This window comes from Xyrauchen texanus, chromosome 44 (assembly GCF_025860055.1).
Source record: "Xyrauchen texanus isolate HMW12.3.18 chromosome 44, RBS_HiC_50CHRs, whole genome shotgun sequence".
NCBI classification, from domain to species: domain Eukaryota; kingdom Metazoa; phylum Chordata; class Actinopteri; order Cypriniformes; family Catostomidae; genus Xyrauchen; species Xyrauchen texanus.
In genome coordinates this window covers 13,640,023-13,663,353 of record NC_068319.1, presented here as the reverse complement: position 1 = coordinate 13,663,353, position 23,331 = coordinate 13,640,023, and the positions used below count along the sequence as shown (strand labels likewise).

General features: G+C 37.8%; 1 protein-coding gene across 25 annotated transcripts in view; it reads left to right on the top strand.

The window, feature by feature from the left end:
- LOC127637074 (phosphatidylinositol-binding clathrin assembly protein-like) overlaps positions 1–23,331 on the top strand; it is a 44,815-nt gene that overhangs the window by 10,131 nt on the left and 11,353 nt on the right. For 2 of the 25 annotated variants that reach the window (XM_052117955.1, XM_052117956.1), the window contains 18 exons: positions 3,956–4,098; positions 6,692–6,767; positions 8,708–8,810; positions 9,155–9,248; positions 9,393–9,504; positions 10,426–10,532; positions 10,639–10,680; positions 11,963–12,048; positions 12,636–12,768; positions 12,884–13,014; positions 13,881–13,978; positions 16,399–16,539; positions 18,712–18,792; positions 19,934–20,041; positions 21,003–21,131; positions 22,091–22,121; positions 22,224–22,323; positions 23,009–23,032. In XM_052117955.1, the coding sequence (XP_051973915.1) occupies positions 3,956–4,098; positions 6,692–6,767; positions 8,708–8,810; positions 9,155–9,248; positions 9,393–9,504; positions 10,426–10,532; positions 10,639–10,680; positions 11,963–12,048; positions 12,636–12,768; positions 12,884–13,014; positions 13,881–13,978; positions 16,399–16,539; positions 18,712–18,792; positions 19,934–20,041; positions 21,003–21,131; positions 22,091–22,121; positions 22,224–22,323; positions 23,009–23,032 (1,739 nt within the window). Of the gene's footprint in view, positions 1–3,955; positions 4,099–6,691; positions 6,768–8,707; positions 8,811–9,154; positions 9,249–9,392; positions 9,505–10,425; positions 10,533–10,638; positions 10,681–11,962; positions 12,049–12,635; positions 12,769–12,883; positions 13,015–13,880; positions 13,979–16,398; positions 16,540–17,843; positions 17,928–18,711; positions 18,793–19,933; positions 20,042–21,002; positions 21,132–22,090; positions 22,122–22,223; positions 22,324–23,008; positions 23,033–23,331 lie in introns of all 25 variants that reach the window. The other 23 variants (XM_052117980.1, XM_052117958.1, XM_052117960.1 and 20 more) reach the window with 23 other exon arrangements.

Sequence of the window (23,331 nt, the reverse complement as noted above, 5' to 3'; positions counted from 1 at the left end):
TGTGCATACGCCCCCACCTGACAGGCAGAAGAGTTTCTAGCAAAAATTTACTTAAACATTGATCTGTTTCTCACCAAAAACTGTCATATCATTTCTGAAGATATGGATTTAACCACTGGAGTTATATGGATTACTTTTATGCTGTATTTATATGCTTTTTGGAGCATAAACATTTTGGCACCCATTCACTTGCATTGTATTGCCCAACAAAGCTGAGATATTTTTTTATACAATTTTTTTATTTGTGTTCTGCAGAAGAAAGTCACTCATCTGGGATGGCATGAGAGTAAATAATGAGAGAATTTTTATTTTTGGGTGAATTATCCCTTTAAAGTGGTTAGCAGGGCTCCAAACCTTGCCAAACTGGTTAGCTTGATCTGTTGTGATGGTTTTAGAGGGATTTCCTATTAATGCTGGGCACTTTTTTGCTTCCTCATTTTTGTAAAGAAATGTAGGGAGACACAGCATATATTTATCTTGAAAACTAATTACAAGCATTGAAGCATAAGTATTTAGATAAAAAAAAAAAAAATTAAGATCACAAGAAACATAAATTCAGTCAGGTTTGTCTAAATCTTTGGTAGTGTGTTTATGCCAGTATGCAGCCGCATCCGATCGCTTACATTGAGATCATTGTCCTTCTGAAATCAACAGTTCGTTGACAACCAACAGTTTTCCTGGTTAATTATTGATGTCAGTCATGCTCTCCTGGCAATGACACTTCATATGGTTTGCAAATACATTATGTAACCACAAGAAAACAGAAATTTTGTGGTGTTGTTTTGCATGTTTCAAAAGCCAACATCAGTGGATGGATCAGTATTTAATATAGTCGTCAACAAATGTAGGCCTACTTCATATTTGTTTTTCTGTATTGATCTGTTATTATGTTTAGAAGCAAAAGCATCAAGTTTTAATTTAAATTGTTCCCTGCAATATGGCTGGGTATCGTTCAAAAATGTTCGATATCGATACCGATATCTTGACTTCGATACCGGTTCCTAAACAATACTTTTTTCAACATGAGAATGCAGTTAGTGTAATATTAATCTAGGAAAACACTGCCAGTGCATATTTTGTTTTGGCTTGTGACGACTTTATTTACCCTGCAGTCATTTCAGATAATGCACATCAATGTCAGTGCAACAACATGGATGTTTTATTGCATGATTGGTTTAAGATTTAAAATATTTTGCCTCCAAATTGGCCTAAATGTTTGGCTTATCAGAAATGGGCATCTCTGCAGCTATCTGAAAGTTTAGTTTAAGGCTATCACAATTATACAAAATTGGCTAATCAGAAGAATGAAAAATAAGACAGAACTGGCGTAGTCCATGGACGAAGACCTGAACACTGTGGATCCAGCCACAGATTCCCATGTCCCTTCTTAAAGAAGAGCAGGTCACAAGACTTAAGGATTTTTTTACTGGTCATCATGTGACATCACATGTTTGCATATTTTACCATAATAGCCCCATCATGTCTATCTACAATCCAGAAAGTTAGAGGTGCAGAGAGAATGGGCTGAGACCAACAGGGTGGGTCTTGACTGGGAAAGATCTTTCATTCCTCTTTTTTTTTTTTTTTTTATTAATTTAAATGTTGGCTTCAAGTTTGTCAGTTTACAGTAAACCTAACAGTGTCCAGATACCATATTTGGGGTGCTAACAGCGTCCAACATTGATTTCATACCATCTCCTGTCTGCTTGCTTTGATCTTTGGTTGTGGACATGTGTGTTCGTGGAGCCGTCATGCTTGGCGCAGGCGTTGTGTGTTGGCTCTGAAAAGTCTTTTGTTGTCATGTGGCCAGGCCTTTGTGCATGTTTAAATGGTGGATGTTATCTGTAAAAGAGACTGCATTCTGTAGACCACCCGTGCTTGCTGCTTTAATGAACGCAGCATATTTTCACATCCCCACTTCAAAAGACTGCGTATGCTCTAATATTGGATGGCAGTTTGTTGGGGAGTGTGTAATTACTCTTGTTTCTTTAAAATGGTTTGTAGTGAGGAGTGGAAGTGTTTTTTTTGTCTTCTTTCATTAAATTAAAAGTTTACTCTTAATTGAATATTCTCTCATCTTTTACACATCCTCATGTAATTTCAAACCTCATGACTTGCTTCCTTTTCTATGCAGTTACAAAAAGAACAACTGACATCTCTACTTCTCTCTTTTATGTACGTGACAAGGAGAGTTACTTGGGTGGATGTCAAGAATCTCCTTTTAATTCTAGAAATCATAAGGTGACTTTGAAGATAATGCTGTATCAGATCTAATTCCTAGGATACAGGCGGTGATGTCCTCCCTCGGTGGTGGGCTTCAGTGTGTGGGAGGCTTAATGAATGGCATGATAAGCCGCAACCCTGAATGAGTTTCACAGTGTCTGTGGTCTGTGGATCCTTGAGGGATCTCTCGCTTTCTGTCTCTGAGAGCGCAGATGGCTGTGGAGTTCAGCCAAAAACCTAATAAAGCACAGGATATCATTCAATGCAATGTCTCTCACTCACACCGTCAGCATTGATTGAATGCTAACTTACTGACACCTTAGCGCCACACACCAATCGCACTGCTAACCAGCGGATGTATACATTTTCCATAAATGGGTTAGTCGGCTTTTAGGATGTATGAACATTAAGATTTGTATGTATGTATATGTGTGTGTGTGTGTGTGTGTGTGTGTGTGTGTGTTAACCAGGCGTATCATTAGTGTCAAATAAACTCAATGAAAGCTATATATATATATATATATATATATATATATATATATATATTCAAAAGCTCAGATTAAAGTCAAATGGTGTTCGCAGCTTCCGAAATGTGACATTACTGGGGGAAACAGGATATTCAATGAGAAAACAAATGTAGGTCTATACTTTTTTCATTCTGAATTAAATTGATTGTGGGAAGTGGTCTCTATGTGATGGGTGGGAGTTTGGAGAGGACGGGATGAAAAATAAAAGGGCTTTGTGATATCAGCTACAAGGAAAGTCTTTTCAGAGGCGGAGCAGCTTTTTAAATGTTTAAGAATTTGTTTAGAATAACATGCACTTATGAATTGGAATTGTTCACAATAATAATTCAAATAAAGTTTTAATTTAATGTAAACTTTAACATGGATTAGATGTGATTTGATCGTTTGTCGCATTTCGCTTTGTGTTGTATCTGGTTAGGACCTGGTGTAATGTTTCTTATTATTAACTAACCCTTATGCCATCGCTGATGTGTATGACTTTATTTCCTCTGCTGAACACAAATGAAGATTTTCAGAAGAATATTTCAGCTCTGTAGGTCCATACGATGCAAGTGAATGAGTGCCAAAATTTTGAAGCTCCAAAAATCACAAGTCAGCATAAAAGTAATCCATATGACTCCAGTGGTTAAATCAATGACTTCAGAACCTCTATGATAGGTGTGGATGAGAATAAGATACATGTTTTTACTATAAATCCTTCTCCCTGCTCAGTCAATCTCCACTTTAATGTTTACTTTCTTATTGTGTTTTTGGTGATACGCATTCTTCATGCAGGGAGGGAGAAGAATTTCTAGCAAAAATGTAGTTCAATATTGATGTTTCTCACCCACACCTACTGTATCATATCACTTCTGAAGATATGGATTTAACCAATGGAGTCATATTGATTACTTTTATGCTGCTTTTATGAAAAAGTTTGGCAAATGTTGACACTTGCATTGTGAGGACCTACAGAGCTGAGATATTCTTAAAATTGTAATTTGTGTTCTGTAGAACAAATAAAGTCATACACATCTGGGATGGCATGAGGGTGAGTAAATGATGAGAGAATTTTCATTTTTGGGTGAACTATCCTTTTAAAACAAATGGTAACAAATTCAAACATTTCCGGTTGTTTAGAACAAATACAAATGCCAAATGTACTGACATGCTGATAGTTTGAATTATAAACATGCTGACCTTATATAAACTCCCTTTCTCACCAGATCTGATCCAGTGCACCAATGAGATGAATGTGAACATCCCTCAGTTGGCCGACACGCTGTTCGAGCGCACCACCAGCACCAGCTGGGTGGTCATTTTCAAATCCCTCATCACCACACAACACGTAATGGTCTATGGCAATGAGGTCAGGCCCCCAACACACACATACACACACACACTCTTGTGTATGCATTTCATCTTTATCCTAGGCTATTAACAGAGCTTAGCTACAAAAACTTTTTTTCTGGTGGCCGAGTAGGTACAGAAAATCAGCTTTGTACTTGCCAACAATATATATATAGATAGATAGATAGATAGATAGATAGATAGATAGATATATGAGCTGTCGAAATTAAATAATGCCTCGGATCAATTAAAAACTTTAACATGTTAATTTTTCATTAAAGTGATTAACACATTTACCAATTTGACATTAGATTCTGACATTGTTTTCAGTTTCTTCATGTGAGTCCTGAACACTGGTTTGAGTGGGGCGGAACATTTGCGACGTGTCCGGGGCACTGATCTATAATATAGAACTGGATAGCTGATGATGTCATAACATTGAATTCACTGTGCTGCCATATGTGTATGCCCAAACATTCCAGTGTGCCTTTTGACTTAGTAGAAAAACATCTAATTTCAAAGAGTACACATTAGTTATTCAACCACCAGTTGTATATCTTAAATCTGCTTGTAAAGTCTTACAAAGCAAACTTTATCCACATTTAATTGTTTATTATTTATTTAGAGTCTGGAAATTGTCCTTCTTAAAAGCCTGAGCGAGTATATCTATATCATAAAGTAGCTCACTAACTACAGTAGCAAACAGATCAACTTGACAGATTTGTCACATCCCTTGGTTAACGTTGTGCTGCACACTGGGGCAGGTGGTTGCTCTGACATTGCATTTGTGTATATCTCTTCCCTTGCAGTGAGTATTATCTATAATTATTAAATAAAAAGTCAATCACGATTGTCACGGGGCGAAATGTGACTTGTAGTTGGAGGTCCGAGACGGTGAAATGGCGGTGGCATCGGCTATTAGTCATTGAGGCTCTTTGGCAGTTGGGAAATAACAATATGGCTCCTTGAACACTTCTGGTGGCTTCACCTTCTGCTAGCAGTTTACTATTGTGTCACCAATCCAGTTCTAAATACTGTATATATCAGTGGTCCGGGGACATTATTACACTGAATCAAACACCACAAACAAACATACAGCACTGCAGCACACAAACTGACACTGCTATATGAGAGATCAAGTGATGGGAAAATTACCTAAATATATTAGTGACAATAGTGTTGAGAGTTTATTTTAAATAATTTAAATTATATTTTTATATAATAAATATTTTGTATTTATCATTAAACATTGATTTCTTGACACAAATACAATTTTAAACAAATAATTTATTATATTTGCATTCATAGCTGGAAACTATACTATACTGTAATGTGCAGATATAAACTTCAGAAACACCTTCAGTGGAAAATGATGTCCAACCCATTTTAACTGATGCTTCCAAGACTATCACATGTCACTCTAGTATTATAAACAAAACCTTGTCATTGTCAGCTGACTGACATCCTTCTGCTGAACACAAACAAATATTTTTAGAAGAATATTTCAGCTCTGTAGGTCCAAAACCAACTGGATCGCTTCAGAAGACATTTGTTTAAACCACTGGAGTCTGATGGATTACCTTTATGCTGCCTTTATTGACCTTTTTCCTGGGGGACTAACTGGGGAAACTAATGTGGGTGGGACTGCCGGAAGTCGTTCTATAGTCTTCCATAACTCTGGCTGCAATCATTTTAGACCCAGTTTACAGCTAGTAATAAGACTGGTTTCAGATGATCCGATCACAAATGGCCCATGCTAAATATAGTTGGAAATGGGTTGCAAAGTGATTTTGTGTTTGTCTCACAAAAACACATACAGAGGTAGTCAAAAACCACATAGCATTTGAGGTTTAAAATGCTGTCCTGCTGTGTCCCGAACAGCAGTAAAGCATTACCTCTCACCAGAAAATCACCCATCGAATAAAGTTTAAACATTTGCGGATTTAAAAGCCAATCAAAATATTGAAAAAGCAATTACAAACCCAAGGATCAGAACTTCACAGCTCTTCCTCAGTGTGTCTGTCTGATTTGAACATGCAGGTGTTGGCGCTTCAAAGGCCTGATCACCATTCACTTGCATTGTATGGACCTACAGAGATAAGATATTCTTCTAAAAATCTTAATTTGTGTTGTGCAGAAGTAAAAGTCATACACATCTGTGATGGCATGAGGGTAAATGATGAGAGATTTTTCATTTTGGGGTAAACCATTCCATTAAAGAAGAATACCACAGAATTCCCTAAACAACAATGTTCAAAACATTACAGAAAATTATGCAAGGCATACTAATACAAATGCAGCAAATAAATGAGACAAAAGAATGTTAGCATTGGCCCAATATGGCAATGACAGTTTCGTCAACTGGCCCCAGTTGACATCCTTATTGTTGAGCTCTGTGTAGCCTGACTAAACAAATCCAGGCTCAACTCAGACTTACTGTTGGCATTTACAGCAGTTTTGTTTTAGGACTCATGCTTAAGAAGTTAAACACATGCCTCAGTCAATTAGTTAAACCCTTGTGGCTTTGACAGTACTGATTATTTATTTGCATGGTGACTAACTTAAGAATAAATTCACTGAAACCCAAACTCTTTGTCCTTTTATGTTTACAGAGATTTGTACAATATCTGGCCTCCAGAAACACATTATTCAACCTCAGTAATTTTTTGGACAAAAGTGGGTTACAAGGTAGGTTCGGACACTTCATTAGTCATTCTGTTCTTTCAAACACATCCCAGCTGTGTCATCCATTTTCATCAGCGTCTAAACGCAAGACAAATACAGACATGATGAATATTTGAGGAGCTTTCAGAATATAGAGAGTACAGCTCTTGGAGCGCTTTAAATTTTCACACTTTTATCCTTTTAATGTTAGTCATGGGGAGATGTGGTATTAGAAGGATTGGGCAGTGGACACATTAGGATCTCTCTCTCACTCCTTCCTCTCTCTCTCCCTCCCTGAACTCCCCTTTGGAACATGTTCGGCAATATGGCCAACTTACAGCTTAAATAAAGCACTAGTGGGTTTATTTACCCAAGGCTTTTCCCACGTTAACAAGCTGCCTGGCAGCCAACATTCACTGGAGGAAGCTGGGGAATCAGTACAGAAAGATTCCCTTGTTAGGAGAGTGTCTTTCAAGAAGGGCTCTGGAGATATTTTCTGAAAATGACTTTACTTGATTAAAATGTTCTGATTCGGTTGTTCCCTTATTCTATACTTAACCTTTACCCAGATTCTGACACTTTTACTTTAGTAGGAATTCATTTTTTTGTTTTCGTAATACAACATACATGGTTAATTTTATTTTCTATGCAGCAAACATCATTAAGACTATTGTTTACTCTAGGGGTTAGGATTTCTTAAAATCACAACATTAGCTCTTTGACTTGCTAGTAAGTAATAGGGGTAGGTAAAAATATAGATTTTCCAATGCATCTTCATTTGAATGATCTCGATATCTATATCGATTCTTAAATCCCAAGATCGATCTTCTACTCCATGCGCTGCCCTTCACTACAAAGAGAGAAAATCACTCGCATTTGCAACTATGCGACTAAAAATGTATATGTTTGGCAACTGTCTGGTAAATGTTTAGATTCCACTTACCAAGGAATTAATTGTTGAGTGTTCAGCAGCAAGATCCTTTCACTGCGTGTTAAGAGTAAAAGTTGTTCCGTATAATGCGTTTCCAAAGACGAGATACACGTGACCCACTTGTCACTGAAAAATGTCTCTTTTAATACACTTTCTATTCTTTACAGTCAGTTGTTGATCATAAACAAACAAAAAAAAGAAACATTTAATTCTAATCATGCATAGCCAATCGAATCTCTCTCGTTAACATGCGCTGATGACACTGTTTACAGAAATGCAGGATTCCCTTAAAGAGACAGTACTGGTTTTTAGCACATGTTCAACAAATAAATGTAAATACCTGGAAGTAGTACAAATTATGCAATTAAATTATTACATTATACATTGATTTATTCATTTTTAAAAAGCTAAAATGTGACCGAAATAATTAAAAACTTATCAAATATAATTAGTCAAATTAATACTTTCATATTGTACCTGGTTAGAAGGTCCCATGTATAATAGTATTTGTTTCATATGTAAGCAAATGGGACATAACTGAAATATACCCATATTAATGGATATCGAATCGAAATTGGGAAATCTGTATCAATATCCAGCCCTAATAAGCAACCTCTCAAAAAACCCTAGCAACCACCCTGGAAACCAAGTGAATGAACATTGAAATGTGCTAACACCCACTCACAACACCTCAGCAATTGCATAGTAGCACCCTTGCAACAACACCAAACACACAAGCATCGTGTCAGGAGCATGTTTTTTCATGGGCAACGATATCTGTCATGTTTAGTGCAGAATGATGTAGCTCTGGGGTTCTGGTGCCTCATGTGTTGTATCAAGTAGCCTATGTAAAGTTGAGTGTCTGTTCCTCTCAGCCATGGAATGAGTCAGGAGGATCATGTTAAACTATCATGTTCAAAATTTCACTAAAACAATAGAGACTCTCATTTACTAATATTTACAATCAGAACATAAGGTCATGCAAGTATTCAATCCATGGCTGCAACAGACACATGTTCTCTTCTGTTTGTAGGATATGACATGTCCACCTTTATCCGGAGGTACAGCCGCTACCTGAACGAGAAGGCCGTCTCATACAGACAAGTGGCTTTTGACTTCACGAAAGTAAAAAGAGGGTATGTCTTTTTTTTGTGCTTAAAGGTGGTGTCATTTTTATGTCTAAATTCTTTCTTTTTAAATGTAAGTCCCCCCCAAAAGTGTAAACACTGACTTTGTAGCACCATTAAAACATTGCTATTTCTTTGAGCTTCCCAACCAACCTGACACTGCAACATTGGGTCAACCAATTAAGTGTGTTTAGGGGGGGACTGTTCATTTGCCAACTGATGGAAAATGGGGGGAGTTCTTGGGGGAAGCCCGTTTGAGTAAAAGGCATTTTATTGCATATTTCGCAATAACACACTTCACTATGTTAGCCAATAGAAAAATTTATTATGTGTTTACTTATTTGTCGTCAAAGGGCGGATGGTGTAATGAGAACCATGAACACAGAGAAGCTACTGAAGACCATCCCCATCATCCAAAACCAGATGGATGCACTCCTCGACTTCAATGTGAGTTTATTGTAACAAAATTCTATGCTTATTTTCATGAACAAATGGCTTTTGTGCATTTGTTTTATTTTATTTATTTTTTTTCAGTTCTTTTTTCATACTCCCCTCAGGACAAATTTAATTTGGTGTGTTTTGTTTCTGCAGGTAAATGCCAACGAGCTCACCAATGGGATCATTAATGCTGCGTTCATGCTGCTGTTTAAAGATGCTATCCGCTTGTTTGCGGCCTACAATGAAGGGATCATCAACTTGCTTGGTGAGCTGTTATCCTATATGAGCTTTCTGGGCTGTGCTGCGTATTTGCTTTTACCAGTTATCTCTGCTGTTTGTTCCTGTTAATGAAACCTTTGAACCTATCATAGTTCTGCTTTGATAATATCAGCCAACCCATCAATAGATGAACAGGACTCTGACCCAACTCGTCACTCACATTTATGGTGTCTAATTTACTACCTGGGAGTCGTTGCTTGTGAAATATACCCTTCATTGGATTATGTACATTTCAATAGTCTTAAAGGTGAAGTGTATATTTTTTCAATGTTAATATACTTTCTCCTATCCAAGCTTAATACGCAAGACCACTATAAGTAAGTCATATGTACATTTATTTCCCTGAATCGTGTAAACACTGTGGCACTATCAAAACATTGTTCCAATTGCTGTGCATCCCGACCAACACAAAAAAGCAACATGGGCTTAACCAATGGTTTTAGTTTGGACTATCTTTTTGATCGACCTATGGCAGATCATTGGAATATTCTGGAAACAATTACGCACGTCAGTTTTAAAGTTTTTGTTTGGCAAAATATCTCCAACTTCACTGTATCTAACACTAGAAATATACACCTGTAATGATGATTAGCTAGAGAGCAAGATGAAACTAGGTTATCCAGAACATTGTGACATCACCTTATCACAGGTGGTGAATTTGTTGCTTGGTATCAAGAGATGCCTGAGTTTGGATTGGATTACTCTAGAAATGAGGCCGATCTGGATTCATTGACTTTGTTGGGTGTGTGCATAATGTATGAGAGTTCCTGTGAGAGAGTGACATAGTAGCTCGGGTCATGTTGTGATGACAGATGCCAACCATAATTCAATTGTGTGAAATCACAGAGCAACCTCAGAATAGCAGGCTATCTAAAAATCTTGAGCTCATACCTTGTTACATTTGCAGAGAAGTACTTTGACATGAAGAAAGCCCAGTGTAAAGAGGGCCTGGACATCTACAAAAAATTCCTCACTCGAATGACGAGAATTTCAGAATTTCTCAAAGTGGCAGAGGTAAGATGGGGTAGCCTATACAGTGGAAGTCATGGCTTATGTAATGAGCTGATACGCATGGGACATGCATTAATGACTGCACTCTTTCCGTTCTCGCTCATTACAGCAAGTGGGCATCGACCGAGGGGACATACCAGACCTTTCACAGGTGAGGACACCAATTTATTGGCCTTGGTTTTGAGAGAAACTCCTATTGACCTAGCACTCTGCCACTCTAGACTGACTTGCCGTTCACTTTCTGCCTACTGGCTTCTCATTGGCAGAACCCGCCACTCTGGCACCCAAACCTAGCACGGCTACACTAGATTAAAACAAGTACAAGTTTTAGAACTCTCAAAACTATGTTAGATTAATTTCTCAATACCTAACATGATTCTCAATCCATCTGAGAGTTCTAGAACTGCAGCTTATTTGCTTGTGCAGCTGCAGAACGCAGACCTGCTGTGCTCAGCGCATGCAGGCATCTCTGCATGACATGGCGGAGCTGTTCTAACTCTCCTTAATTCCTGATTTATACAGCAAATTAAGGGGTGACGTTCTAGATGGAGTACAGTGCAGGCTTGACACTTTCTGAATCACCAAAATGTTTAGTTTTCATTTTTATTTCTTTCAAGACAACCTGCTTTGTATGTCTTCAAGAGACTAATATTAATAAGAACACTGTTTGTTTAGTAAAAATTATTGTTGAGGATTAAGGATCCTTGCTTTAATTTGCTGTAAATTCTAACACAAACTGACTTTATTTGTACACAAACTGAATAATAGCTGTAAAATATAACGCAAATTGACTAACTACATAACAGTTGTACATTTTGCAAAGTGCAAAGTATATGTATAATAAAATAATGCAAAATGCAAAAAACAACTGTAAAACATTCAAATAATAATTGATTATAAGGCAAACAGCACTGTCCCTATTGGGCTTGTGGCCAAACCAATCCTCTCTCACAATGACCCCTGTCTTTAACGCCAGTCCTTATTTTTGAGCCCTGTTTTTTACATTTTATTTGTTTTTGATTTTTTTTAACATTTTACCCAGATTTTGTATTTTCCGCAAATTTTGTTAAGCTTACAAACGTGTCCATTCAGGGTTTGTGTACTCTGCTTTACTACTTTGTACTTTCTATTTTATAGTACTCTTAAAATACCTGTTACCACCTTTATATTCTGTATCTTTCCTTATCTTTCCCATTTTCAGTTTACAGTTTGTGTAAGTACCTGCATTACACACTTTTTTTGTGTTCAGAGCCAGCTTGGCCTCGAATATTTTAACGTACCTTTTGCATGCGCGTAGTGTTTGTGTGCATCTGGCTTTGTAAGTATACTGTATTTGTGTGTGTGTGTGTGTGTGTCTGCGTGTTTATGTTTTTGTTTTGTGGTCCATAGTGTGTGATGGCCTGTAAGCTAATGTTATGTCTCCATTCCTCCAGGCCCCCAGTAGCCTTCTAGATGCCTTGGAGCAGCACTTGGCCTCATTAGAGGGAAAAAAGGTTAAAGACTCCACGGCTGCCAGCAGGTACAGTGATTTCCAAATGGTTAATTTTTTATTTCCCCCCCCCCCCCCTTGAGCAAGGGGGTTGATTTACTAACATTCTGCAAGTGTATGTCTTTCAGATGTGCCAAGTGTGTGTGGGTTTGGGAGAGGGGGGTTTCAGGGAGTTTTGTGTCAGATTTAAAGTTCCCAAAGCAGTTTTTAAGAATGTTGAGTTGATTTTTATGCAGTAAACAGAATTAACTCTAATTGTATTGCTTATAATTTGGAATGGAAAATAATATTGCAAAATAGAACCATTTTAACTAGTGGCCTCAGGACCTCACTGTATTTAAAATAAGACTCTTTCATTTGGTTTATCTCAACTTTTTTTATTGTTTGAAGAATACATGTGGATTTGATGACTTGCAGTTTGGACATTGGCTAAAAAATACAATCTTTGCTGACACTGACTCTTTTTGTGGAAGTCCGGGGTCACAGTGGGCTCCTGTAGCGGAAGCAGTAAAAATGTGCTCTTTTCATGCCAGAAGCAGTGACGTCCACTTATGCCAGTCAAGCATTTTCACACTGGCATGTTTCTTCTTCTGTCTGAACAACTATCCCTCTCACAGAGCCAGTACCCTCTCCAATGCGGTGTCCTCCCTGGCCAACACGGGTATCTCTTTCACCAGAGTTGACGAGAGGGAAAAGCAGGTTGCTCTGGAAGAGGAGCAGGCTCGATTAAGAGCACTTAAAGTATGTGACGTGAGTTTGTGATGACAAAATTTACATTTTTGGGTGAACTGTCCCTTTAAGAAGCCAATTACATTTAAGCATATTCAATCAACATGGTGCACTCTTTGGCACTCTCATCACCCAGGAGCAGCGTCTGAAGGAACTCTCCAAGAAACCCTCCATGACTGCTGCCTCACCGGTTTCCACAGCGACCGGCACCATCAGCACTACCCCAGCCATTGACCTGTTCTCCACACCTAGTAGCTTCACTAACAAGTAAGAGAACTCTTCGTATGATACTTAAAGTAATAGTTCACCAAATAATGACATTTCTGTCATTATTTACTCAACCTCATGTCATTCCGAACCTGGGTAGCACTTTATTTTACAGTACTGTTCAACATTTACATACTATATAAGTACAACAACTCTAGTTATCACATGGTACTAACACTAAACCTAACCTTAACCCATATTGAGTACATGTAGTTACCTAATATTACTCGGTACGTTTTTGGGTAAGTACACTGTAAGTATACTGAAAGTACACATACTGTAAAATAAAGTGCAACCCAAACCTGACTTTCTTCTATGGAACCCAAAAGATGAAAATTTTAGGATAATCCCAGTCCACTCTTTTCCATTTAATAAAAGTGAATGATGACCGAGGCTGTCAAGTTCCAAAATGGTCCAGATGACTTGTACGCTATATTCCAAGAATTCTGAAGGCATATGAGAGTAATTGTGTGAGGAACAGACTGAAATTTAGGTCATTATTAAAAATTAAGAAACTCCACAAATCTATTAAAAATACATTATGGTGTCCAGGTGCACAGTCTAGATTTGAAAAAAGTTTTTTTTTTTTTTTAAATCCGTCTGTTTTCTTGTTTGCACTGAGTGTGAATTCCTGCCCAGATAGGATTTGTCTGTGAAGGAGGGTTTTGACTGCATGTGAATTTCTTCCAACTTTTAAGTCTCCTTTCTAAGCACTTCAAATCAACGTGCCAAGTTTGTCTTTGCTATTTTACTGTGAAATGGTTGGCTCTTAGTCTTCTGTTTTATGGAAGAAATTAATGCAGTGTGTGTGTGTGTGTGTGTGTGTGTGTGTGTGTTTGTCTGTCTTGGTGCTTGTCTGGCTCCAGTACTCCAAAGGTTCCAAATGATCTTTTGGACTTGCAGCCAGCGTTTCAGTCCTCCCAGTCTCTCTCCACCGGCTTGCCTTTAACCAACACATGGGGAGGTGAGCGGGTCACACCACAGGAACTTACAGATCTGCATTAATAAGCACCCGAGTGTAATCAAGCTTATTTCAATATTTTTGTTTTCTCTTCTGTAATCAAAGCTGGAATTATGAATGTTCCCTCTGTACTTTAAATGGATAGTTCACTCAAAGTCTGGTTTATTTACTCACCCTCAAGTTGTTCCAAACCAGTATGAGTTTCATTCTTCGTGAAACATGAAGGAAATTTTAAGCAAAATGTTGGTGAATATGGTATATAATGTGATTTTTAACATGGTGGAACTGATATGATATTGACTTCCATTATATGCCAGCCAGAACCCCCCCAAAAAAGCTTGCAGCTTTCACTGTATATTAGATTATAGTGCATAAAACACACTCAGCAACTTTTACAGAATGCATTACTGAGATGTGACTTGAAGCTCTTCTTTTAGCACCGAGTGCTGTCAAGTTTATTTATTTATTTTTTTTGCCTAATATTAGGATAACATCTTATCTGAAGTAAAAATGACAACCATGAGAGGTAAACAGAGATGTTTGGGCAACTTTTTGAATTTAACATTAGATTTTCAGGATAGGATTTGTTTTTTAAAAAACAACTTTATCTTCATAAATGTCCCTGGTCTTTTTGAGCATGATCCATCAGTGCATTTCATTCTAAAGAATTTGTTTGCATAATCATTTATTAAAATGTACTAATTTTCTCCTCCTCTGAAACAACTATTCTGATGATGTCACCAAGGTGGAATTGGTGGGGAAAAGTAATTATATAAATTATATCATGGTCTTAAAGATCCTGATCCAATCAAATCTTGATGGGCAAAATCATACAACAAACATCAAATTGTTAGTATTTCCAGCTAAACAAAAATGGACTCCGAAATGTCACATTAGAGAAGTGAAATGCATTGCTAATGCCGTTCCATGTTGTCTTTAATGAACTGAATTTGGTCTTTGCCTTGTTTTATAACATAATAACAATTTAAGCGTTAAATATCAGATTAAAGTTGTACTTTACAGCATTTAGTGACAGCCTGTCAAATTAGTTATTTTGTATTCTTTTATTTATAATATATACAACAATTAGTTCCTGTCCTTGAATCTGATTGGACGAGAGACGTTCCACAGTCTGACACCATCAGCAATCCACCGCTTCACTCTGTGTGTATCACTCCGCTTATGTTTGTGCTGTTCTAAACTAAAGTGTAAGAGTAGTGCATATGTGTCTCTTACATGTATTTTGTATTTTATTTTTTTACATTACATATGTTAAAAATAATGCATGTGTGTAATATGAGCATTGTGTGACTTCATATTAATTCGTCAGTCATTGTTTGCATACAACAGCTCTTTATGATCGTTCATATTACTACTACACAACGATAGCTAGAAAATGGCTTTAAACGAACAAATTCAGCATTACAGATCATCACAGCTGAGAGACAAAATAGACAAATTAATTACATAAACTCAAGTCACTTACATCTTACTGGAGTTTCCACATTGGAGAAAAAGTACTGTCCAAAATGGCGGCGGACATTGCAGTTTTATAGTGAAAGACTCTTGCGCATCGGCTGCCGCGAAAAAGGGAGACTTACCCCCGCTTGGACAGCTATTTTTCTACTGAGAAAGCTGATCTTTGGAAAGCTGACAGCATCTCTGCTTGGGCGTGGCAACAGGTGATCGCACACGCTCCGTGTCTCTCCCTCACTCACTCTCGCACACAAACACACACACACATGCACACCCATCCTTCTTTATCCAATAACTTGTTAGAATCTGCAAAAGCCGTGAAACTATTTCTGAAGTGACATTTTTTAATAACTAATGGAGGCTTGGATGCATTATTTGTTTTGAACCAGCAATGGCAGATTCTGATCTGCCATCTAAAATGTAGTTCCATGCACAAATGCATTTTTATGACCATACTCAGTTTTTCAAAACTGTTTAAAATGTACTTGTTCGTTGAATTGTTGTATATAAGTAATATCACACTCACAATCGTGCTATATGGCCCTATATCAGCACTGCTGTAATTACCTATGGCATTCGGCCTGTGGCCGAATCACAGAAGTGCTGATGTAAGGCCATATCGCACTCTTGCTCGTGTGATATTGTTTAAGTATCAAAGAACCCATCATGCTTTTCCATTTATGTTAGATGCATGCATTTATGTGTTACATGTTACGACCCATGTCAGGTGTTTCATTCAGTTTGCTGCAGTGGTGATTTATTAACATTTTAAAGTCTGAAAATGCCTACGTGTGAATGCATTCTAGACTAAGTCTACTCAAGACTAAAAGGACTCCACTTCATGTATATTTTAGACTCTGTTTGCATGCTTTCTCTCTGTGTGTGTCTTTTGTATTTTTAACCTCTTCCTGTTATTTTGTGTTTGTGTCTTTTATTTGGCCGTGTAGATCCATTCACGTCTACAGAAGCTTTTGAGGACTCCATTCCAAACTTAAATCCTTTCCTTACAAAACCTGTTGTCGATGCTGTTGTGTCTTCAGATGCTGTTAGTTTTTCTTCTAGGACACCAAGTCATGAATTGTTTGGTGGTAAACGACTGCTCTTTTCTCTCATGTACATGTAGTGCTCTGTTTGTTTAGATGTCGCCTGCTGCGCGCTGGTCTGTTTTCCCTCCACTCTCTTTTTCATCCTGAATGCTCAACGGCACCAAATGTGCAAAGACACCGGGCAGAAAAAAAGCTGTGAACTTGGTTATCCCTTACAGTATCTGATTCCTGAATCATAAGTTCACACAGGCTGAGTTTCAACCTGGTGAATTGCCTACCAAGACAGCATCTGAATCAATTGTTTGAATGCACCTGATGCCCAAAACGCTTATGTAGGCAGCTCACTAGGGCTATGTTTGGAACATAACTGGTAGTGTACTGCTTATTGCATACAGTGCAGTATACACTGAATTCTGTCTAATGATTTTTAATAGTATGTCAAAAGGTATGCATTATGCAACAATAAATACTGCATTTTAAATAGTAGTATATGATACATTTTCACTTCACTTCATTACGTCCATGTTTAATTTCGTGGAAATAAAAAATATTATTTTGTAGACCTATTTTATGTAAAAATGTCTCTACTCATAGTAATCCAATCAATTAATGACTCAAGAAAAAGATTATATAAATTGTTACTTTCAGGTTAATTTGTTGCACTTGTAATTGGAAAAGTTGAGTGCATTGCATTTTTGGAATGAAAATATTCCTTGCAGTGTGCTTGTGCCTTTTATACTATACATTTTGGCAAATGTAATTTCTATGTATTCAGGTATTCTATGCAAAGATAATATACACACTATACTATGTACAGTATACTACATACAGCAGAAATAATAATATGGTTTTGAAACGGTGTGCGTGCGTGCGTGTGTCTTTATATAATTGTGATAGTGTAAAGCAGTAAAGGACGTTTTGTTTGTGCAAGTTTGTTCTATGCTGGGGGCATTATTTATTACTCTCCCTGAGTGAACAATAATGTTTTAGACAGTGACACAGATGGTTTGTTGCTACTGTTAAGCATGTTTGTACAGCTGTAATTTAGTGAGCTGGCTTTATTATGGTCTGATAAAATATGAATACATGAGTTTCAGTAGGACTTCAAATGGCTGCGATTAGACACAATAAACTGCTTCAATTTCATGTACCCTCGAGTTTGGTGATCCTTTTTCCCCTTACAAATTTGGTAAATAATTGCATTTTTTATGGGTTTCAAGTACTACTTTTGCTGAGTGCTTTGCAGCATTTCTTGCTTTTCTTTTTTTAGCATTTTTGTTCCTCCCTCCTTTGTGTTAAGTTTCAAACGTTTTTCCAAATGTCAATTTAATTTCTTGGTTCCCCAGATAATTACAATCCCCTTATTGATTCGAGCTCTTCCATTGCATCACCAGTCGAGCCCACTGCTCGGATGGGCTGCTTCTTCACAGGTACAGAAGCCCCAGTGTAATTTATGTTTTCTGACCTCAGGAAACATAATGCTGTTGTGCCCTGCGGGAGCTTTTATTAACCTGCGGTACAAATATATACAACTTTATTATTTTTTTTATTTTTTTTATTCTGTTCCCTGATAAATAATATAAAAATTGCTTAAACTAGTCAAAGATAGTTTGCCGGTCTTGACTGATTTAGAGAAAAAATTGCTGGTCTCTCTGACTGGCCTAGCCAGTCTTCAGCAGTTTTTCTGGTCTTCCAAGCTGGTTTTCCAGCCTGGCCAAGCTGGTCTATCTGGTCTCACAGCCCGGCCAATATGGTATTCAGTTGGTCTACCTGGTCTCCCAGTTTGGCCAGTATGGTATTCAGTTGGTCTACCTGGTCTCCCAGTTTAGCCAAGCTGGTCTAAACTTGTGTAGCTGCTCTCAAAGCCTGGCCAATATTGTGTTCAGCTGGTCTCCCAGTCTGGCCAAGCTGGTCTAAACTTGTGTAGCTGGTCTCCAAACCTGGCCAGGTTGTGTTCAACTGGTTTCTAGTTGATTGGACCAGCTAAAAAGGCTCTAAGACCAGCAAACCAGCTAAGATTGGTAAAAGCTGGGTTTTTTGACAGTGTTGTCATAGTTCAACCTTCTAAACCTGAATATAGAGTATTCAAGGCATTATACACTTTTTTTTTTTTCCCCCCTGCTATTTGTTTTTGTTTTTTTATTACAAATGGTTTTCTGTCTCACTTCACTTATTTCCTCATCTCTGGCTCTACTCTGTTTCTGGGCCTGTCAGACTCATTCTGCTCTCCGGCTGCCTACCCTAACACTCCTCTCTTCCACTCTGAGCCCTCCGCTGTAGCTGGACTATTCGGAGGTAGGTGCTGCACCTCCAGCCTTTCTCTGTCGTTTAGCTGTCTCTTGTCCTTTCTTTTTTTTGCAGGGGCCCTTTTGTCCTTTTTGAGCTAGTAGGAACAGGTTTGTGATTTATTCAGACACTCAGCTTGTAGTTTAACAGGGCTCTACAGTGCAAGCATTTTCAAGTGAAAATTACTGTGTGTGAATGTGGAATATGATTTGAGCGCACTGGTGTGAGTGAACTTGTTAACTAATGCTGAAGCCTGCCATCAGAATAAAAACTCCCTAATGCATCTATCCTCATATGCAAAGTACTTTTAAAAGTGGCACAATAGTTATTTTTACATTTAAGAGTTTCTAACTCATCACATGGCTGCGAGCGCTCTCCTCTTTCTTTCACGCGCAAGTGGAGTGTGTGACCACTTAAAGGTGGTTTAAGCTGAGTGTTTGCTTACTTTTTACACTGGTGGCCAAAAGTTTGGAATAATGTACAGATTTTGCTCTTATGGATAGAAATTGGTACTTTTATTTGTGGCATTCAACTGAACAATGTATAGTCAGGACATTAATAACATGAAAAATTACTATTACAATTTGAAATATATTTTTTAGAACTTCTTAAACTACTATTTTCTAGTACCAAATTAGCAATTTAGCATGAATACTCAAGGGGTTGGAGTGAGGGCTGCTGGAAATGGGGCCTGTCTAGATTTGATCAAAAATGAATTTTTTTCAAATAGTGATGGTGCTGTTTTTTTCATCAGTAATGTCCAGACTATACTTTGTAATTACCCCCCCCCACCCTTCACAGGAAGGACTAAGAACATTTCAAATAGACTATCAATTTTAAAAACTATTGGCAGATGTATTCACTGTGGTTTCAATTGCAGGAGTTAAATAGCTGTGTTTATAATGGTTCCAGGAACTAGGAGTCCGTTGCCCTGGGCTAGCTCTGTCAAAGACCTCACTTTTTTGAATGTCTGTCGACTAAAATGTAATCGTTCCATTTAAATTAATGATGCCAATGATGCATTGCACATGAACTGAAAGAAAACATTAACCAATGCTTAGTTGCTCTGTTCTGGCTTTTCTCCAATACTCATACATGTGAAGTAGGTAGCTTGTTTTCTTTTTTTCTGACTTTGTTTCTCTTAACACAGGGTTCTCTGCGCCTCCCGCTGCCCAGCCTCCCAGCTCTACAGGCCTTAACGTCGACTTTGAATCAGTGTTTGGCAATAAGTCGGCCGCCAACAGCACAGACTCAGCTGGTAAGAGTTAAGTTAGCCTACTTTTCCTGACTTTTAGCTTTTCTTCTCACATGACGCTTCACATCCATCTTGCCATTAAGTGCCATTGTGTTTGAGTGGCCTGGGTCTATTTTTGTCTAGTCGGTCATTGTTTTCACCATACTTTGAGCTGACCGGGTGTAGCTTGAATGTGAGAACATTTAAAGTAAATAAGGCTATATAATGGTTATACAACTGTTGCCATGCTAAATCATACCCCCCCTTGAACCCCAAATCAATTCCATTGGCTGATAGATCTTCTTTCGGGTACTCTATTTAGTACATGATTAGAAAATGTACAATTTTGTTTGTTAATATGTCGCCTTGACCATTAAAGTATATCAATTGATGTCTTTCATATCACTTCATATAACTTAAGGTACGAATGGTCAAATAAAGTATTTTATTTTGGTTTGTTTTTGGTTAACCGATTAGTCTGCTAACCTATCATACTCTATGCAATTTTTCATGATGTGATTCATATGTTAGAAATCAATGCATTGTGATCTACATATTAGGACATGATTGAAACAGCCGCTGAGTTCGAATCCACTGCCTGATCCTGTTCCACTCTCTCTTTAAAGTAAAATAAAATGCCTTACTTTAATCTGTCTTTTTGCTTAAATGTGTGCCCTTGTGTCATTTAAGATGAGACCACCATAAGTGCACAGTGATGTTTTGAGATGTTGTTCATTCTGTCCCCTTTCTCTCCTCTCACTGTGTGATATGATCTGTTTGGGCCCGCTGGCTTTGCATGGCACTGCATGTCTGGGTGAGTTGACTTCACACAAGATTTTACCCACGTTCTTTCACTTTCAGTTCTGCATCATTTGCTCTTAGGGCGGCTGCCTCTCTCTCTCCACCTAACTTAAACAAGATCTTTGTTTATATGTGTTGTCTGTGTCTTTTATCCCTCTTCCACTCCCTCTCCTCTTTCTTTAAGACGATATTTTAGGTGGCATCCTAAAACCCACAGTGACCTCTCCCAACCAGAGCCTGACGCCCAGTGCCCAACAGCCAGGCAAACTTGTTTCTGATGACTTGGATTCCTCCTTGGCCAACCTTGTGGGCAGTAAGTGTCTTGTTCTCGTTGTATAAAACCCCTCTGTTTTCTGTTAGTAATATATCAGGAAACGGTATGTTTCGTGTTGTGATTCACCAATATATCGGCTAGTCCAATTCATGAAATCTATTTTGAAATAATTAGCCAAGACAGTCATGATTAATTTTTTCAATGAGTGAAAGCATCCAATTACAGGGGATTATTGAGATTAATCTAATCACATACAGCTGGTCATGTGGTCTCAACACAGTGGCACTTATGAACGTGCGCCCCACGCGAAGGTTTCTGAAATGTAGGATGGCATGAGAAGAGTCATCTATATTTACGAGTAAAGCGCTACCTGATTTGTAAGAGTTAGGGTTTGCTTATTGTTTCTACGACCAATCATGTGGCACTTTCCTGATGAATATTACTAAATCATCTAATCGGTTTCCATTTTTCTCATTAATATAAATAGTTTTTTGTTTTTTGCCATCCTAAATTTCGGAAATTCACGCCCAGCACCATATGTAGGTTAAAGCAGGTTTGTCTCCAAGACTGATATAACAAGATTTGTCATTTTGCTGAAGAGTACGTCATTTTATTTAATTTTTTTAAATATAAAAATAATACAAATTTGTTTAAAATTTAAAATGTATTAAATTTTTGTGTTATCAAAATGTTAAATACGATTTTAATATATGTTTTGTTATGTTAATTTCATTTCTGTGATTTTTGTATCTCATTTGCAATCTCGTTTGATGTTGATTTATCTATATCGGCATTATATCCGCTATCAGTCACCGTGCTCTTAAGATATCGGCAAAAGATGAAACTACTTCAATGTGCTTGTGTTTCTGCTCTCCCACGTTTTTATGTTTGCAAATTAAATGAAGTGCAAAGTCTAGTGTGATCGCACCTTTCTAAAGTAAATTTAGCATTATGCAGGACTGGCGTAGTCATCAGTTTGTGTGTTCTTTCTCTTACAGATCTCGGTATTGGAAATGGAACAACGAAAAAGTATGAACCTTTACAGCAGGATTGGTCTCATATGTGACTCATAATAATTGTTTGAAAAAAGCACAAGTGATTTTTATCATGATTGTTTCTTCTATTCCTCAGTGACATCCACTGGAGTCAGCCAGGAGAGAAGAAGTTGACTGGAGGAAACAACTGGCAACCAAAGATGGCTCCGACCACAACATGGAACCCTGCCACTATGGTGAGGACAACAATATGTGCTTTCTCTAACCCAGATCATTGAAACAGCTGTCATAGATCCAATACATGGACAATAGCTGGAGATCCTCCACTGACTCTGACATAAGCTCTGATTCAAACACCAGTAAGTTGCCTTGCCGCCTACTGTCTACATAGGCAGATGCCTCCTAAGGCAGAATCCTGATCCTGATTGAAATGGAACCTCATGCTGTAAGTGACTGAATTGAAATATAGGCTCTATAGAAGCAAAAACTGCATTAGTGCTCACTCGCATGCCGGACGCTCTGTAAAGCACCATTCAAAGTCAGATGTGGTATATTCCTAATTGATATCTCCAGATTTCGACCAAATAGCATTCTGATATCTGAGGCTTAGAATTTGAAAGAAACACGTTTTTTAGTGTTGGGATATATACAATGCTGCCTCAAATTTTGAATAAAAAGTTATTTATAAGGCAGCATCATTTTGCTGCCTAATGTTTGGAACAGCCTCCATGTGGGGAATGCACCTGTGATGCTAAATATGTTGGTAGGCAGTTCGCAGGCTTTGGAACAGAGCTGTGTTTTCTTTCTTATCTGTGTTTAAAATGTGTTTGTGTGCTTACAATGTGAGTTGTGTCTTGTGTTTTAAATGCCTTTTTTAATTGTGTCTGTTGTGTAACTGTCCTCATCTGGGGTGATAAACAGAATGGCATGCTTTTCCCTCAATACGTAAGTCAAAACGTTGAGTTGAACTATTCTCTTAACGCATGAGATTATTAACCACACCGCCTGTGCTTTGGTCACAGATTATGACGTGTGCATGTGCGTGTGTGTGAGTGACAAGAATCACACTAAATCGCACTGAAACTCATGAGCTGATCTAACCAGACATCACTTCGGCATGGCAGACAGTTTTGTTCCTTCTCTGCCCTTTCCTCTTATCAGTATTGTTTGTTTACTGGCATCAGTAAACATGTCACTTGGTATGAAGAAATGGGATTGTTTCCAGTAGAGGGTTTATGGGACAA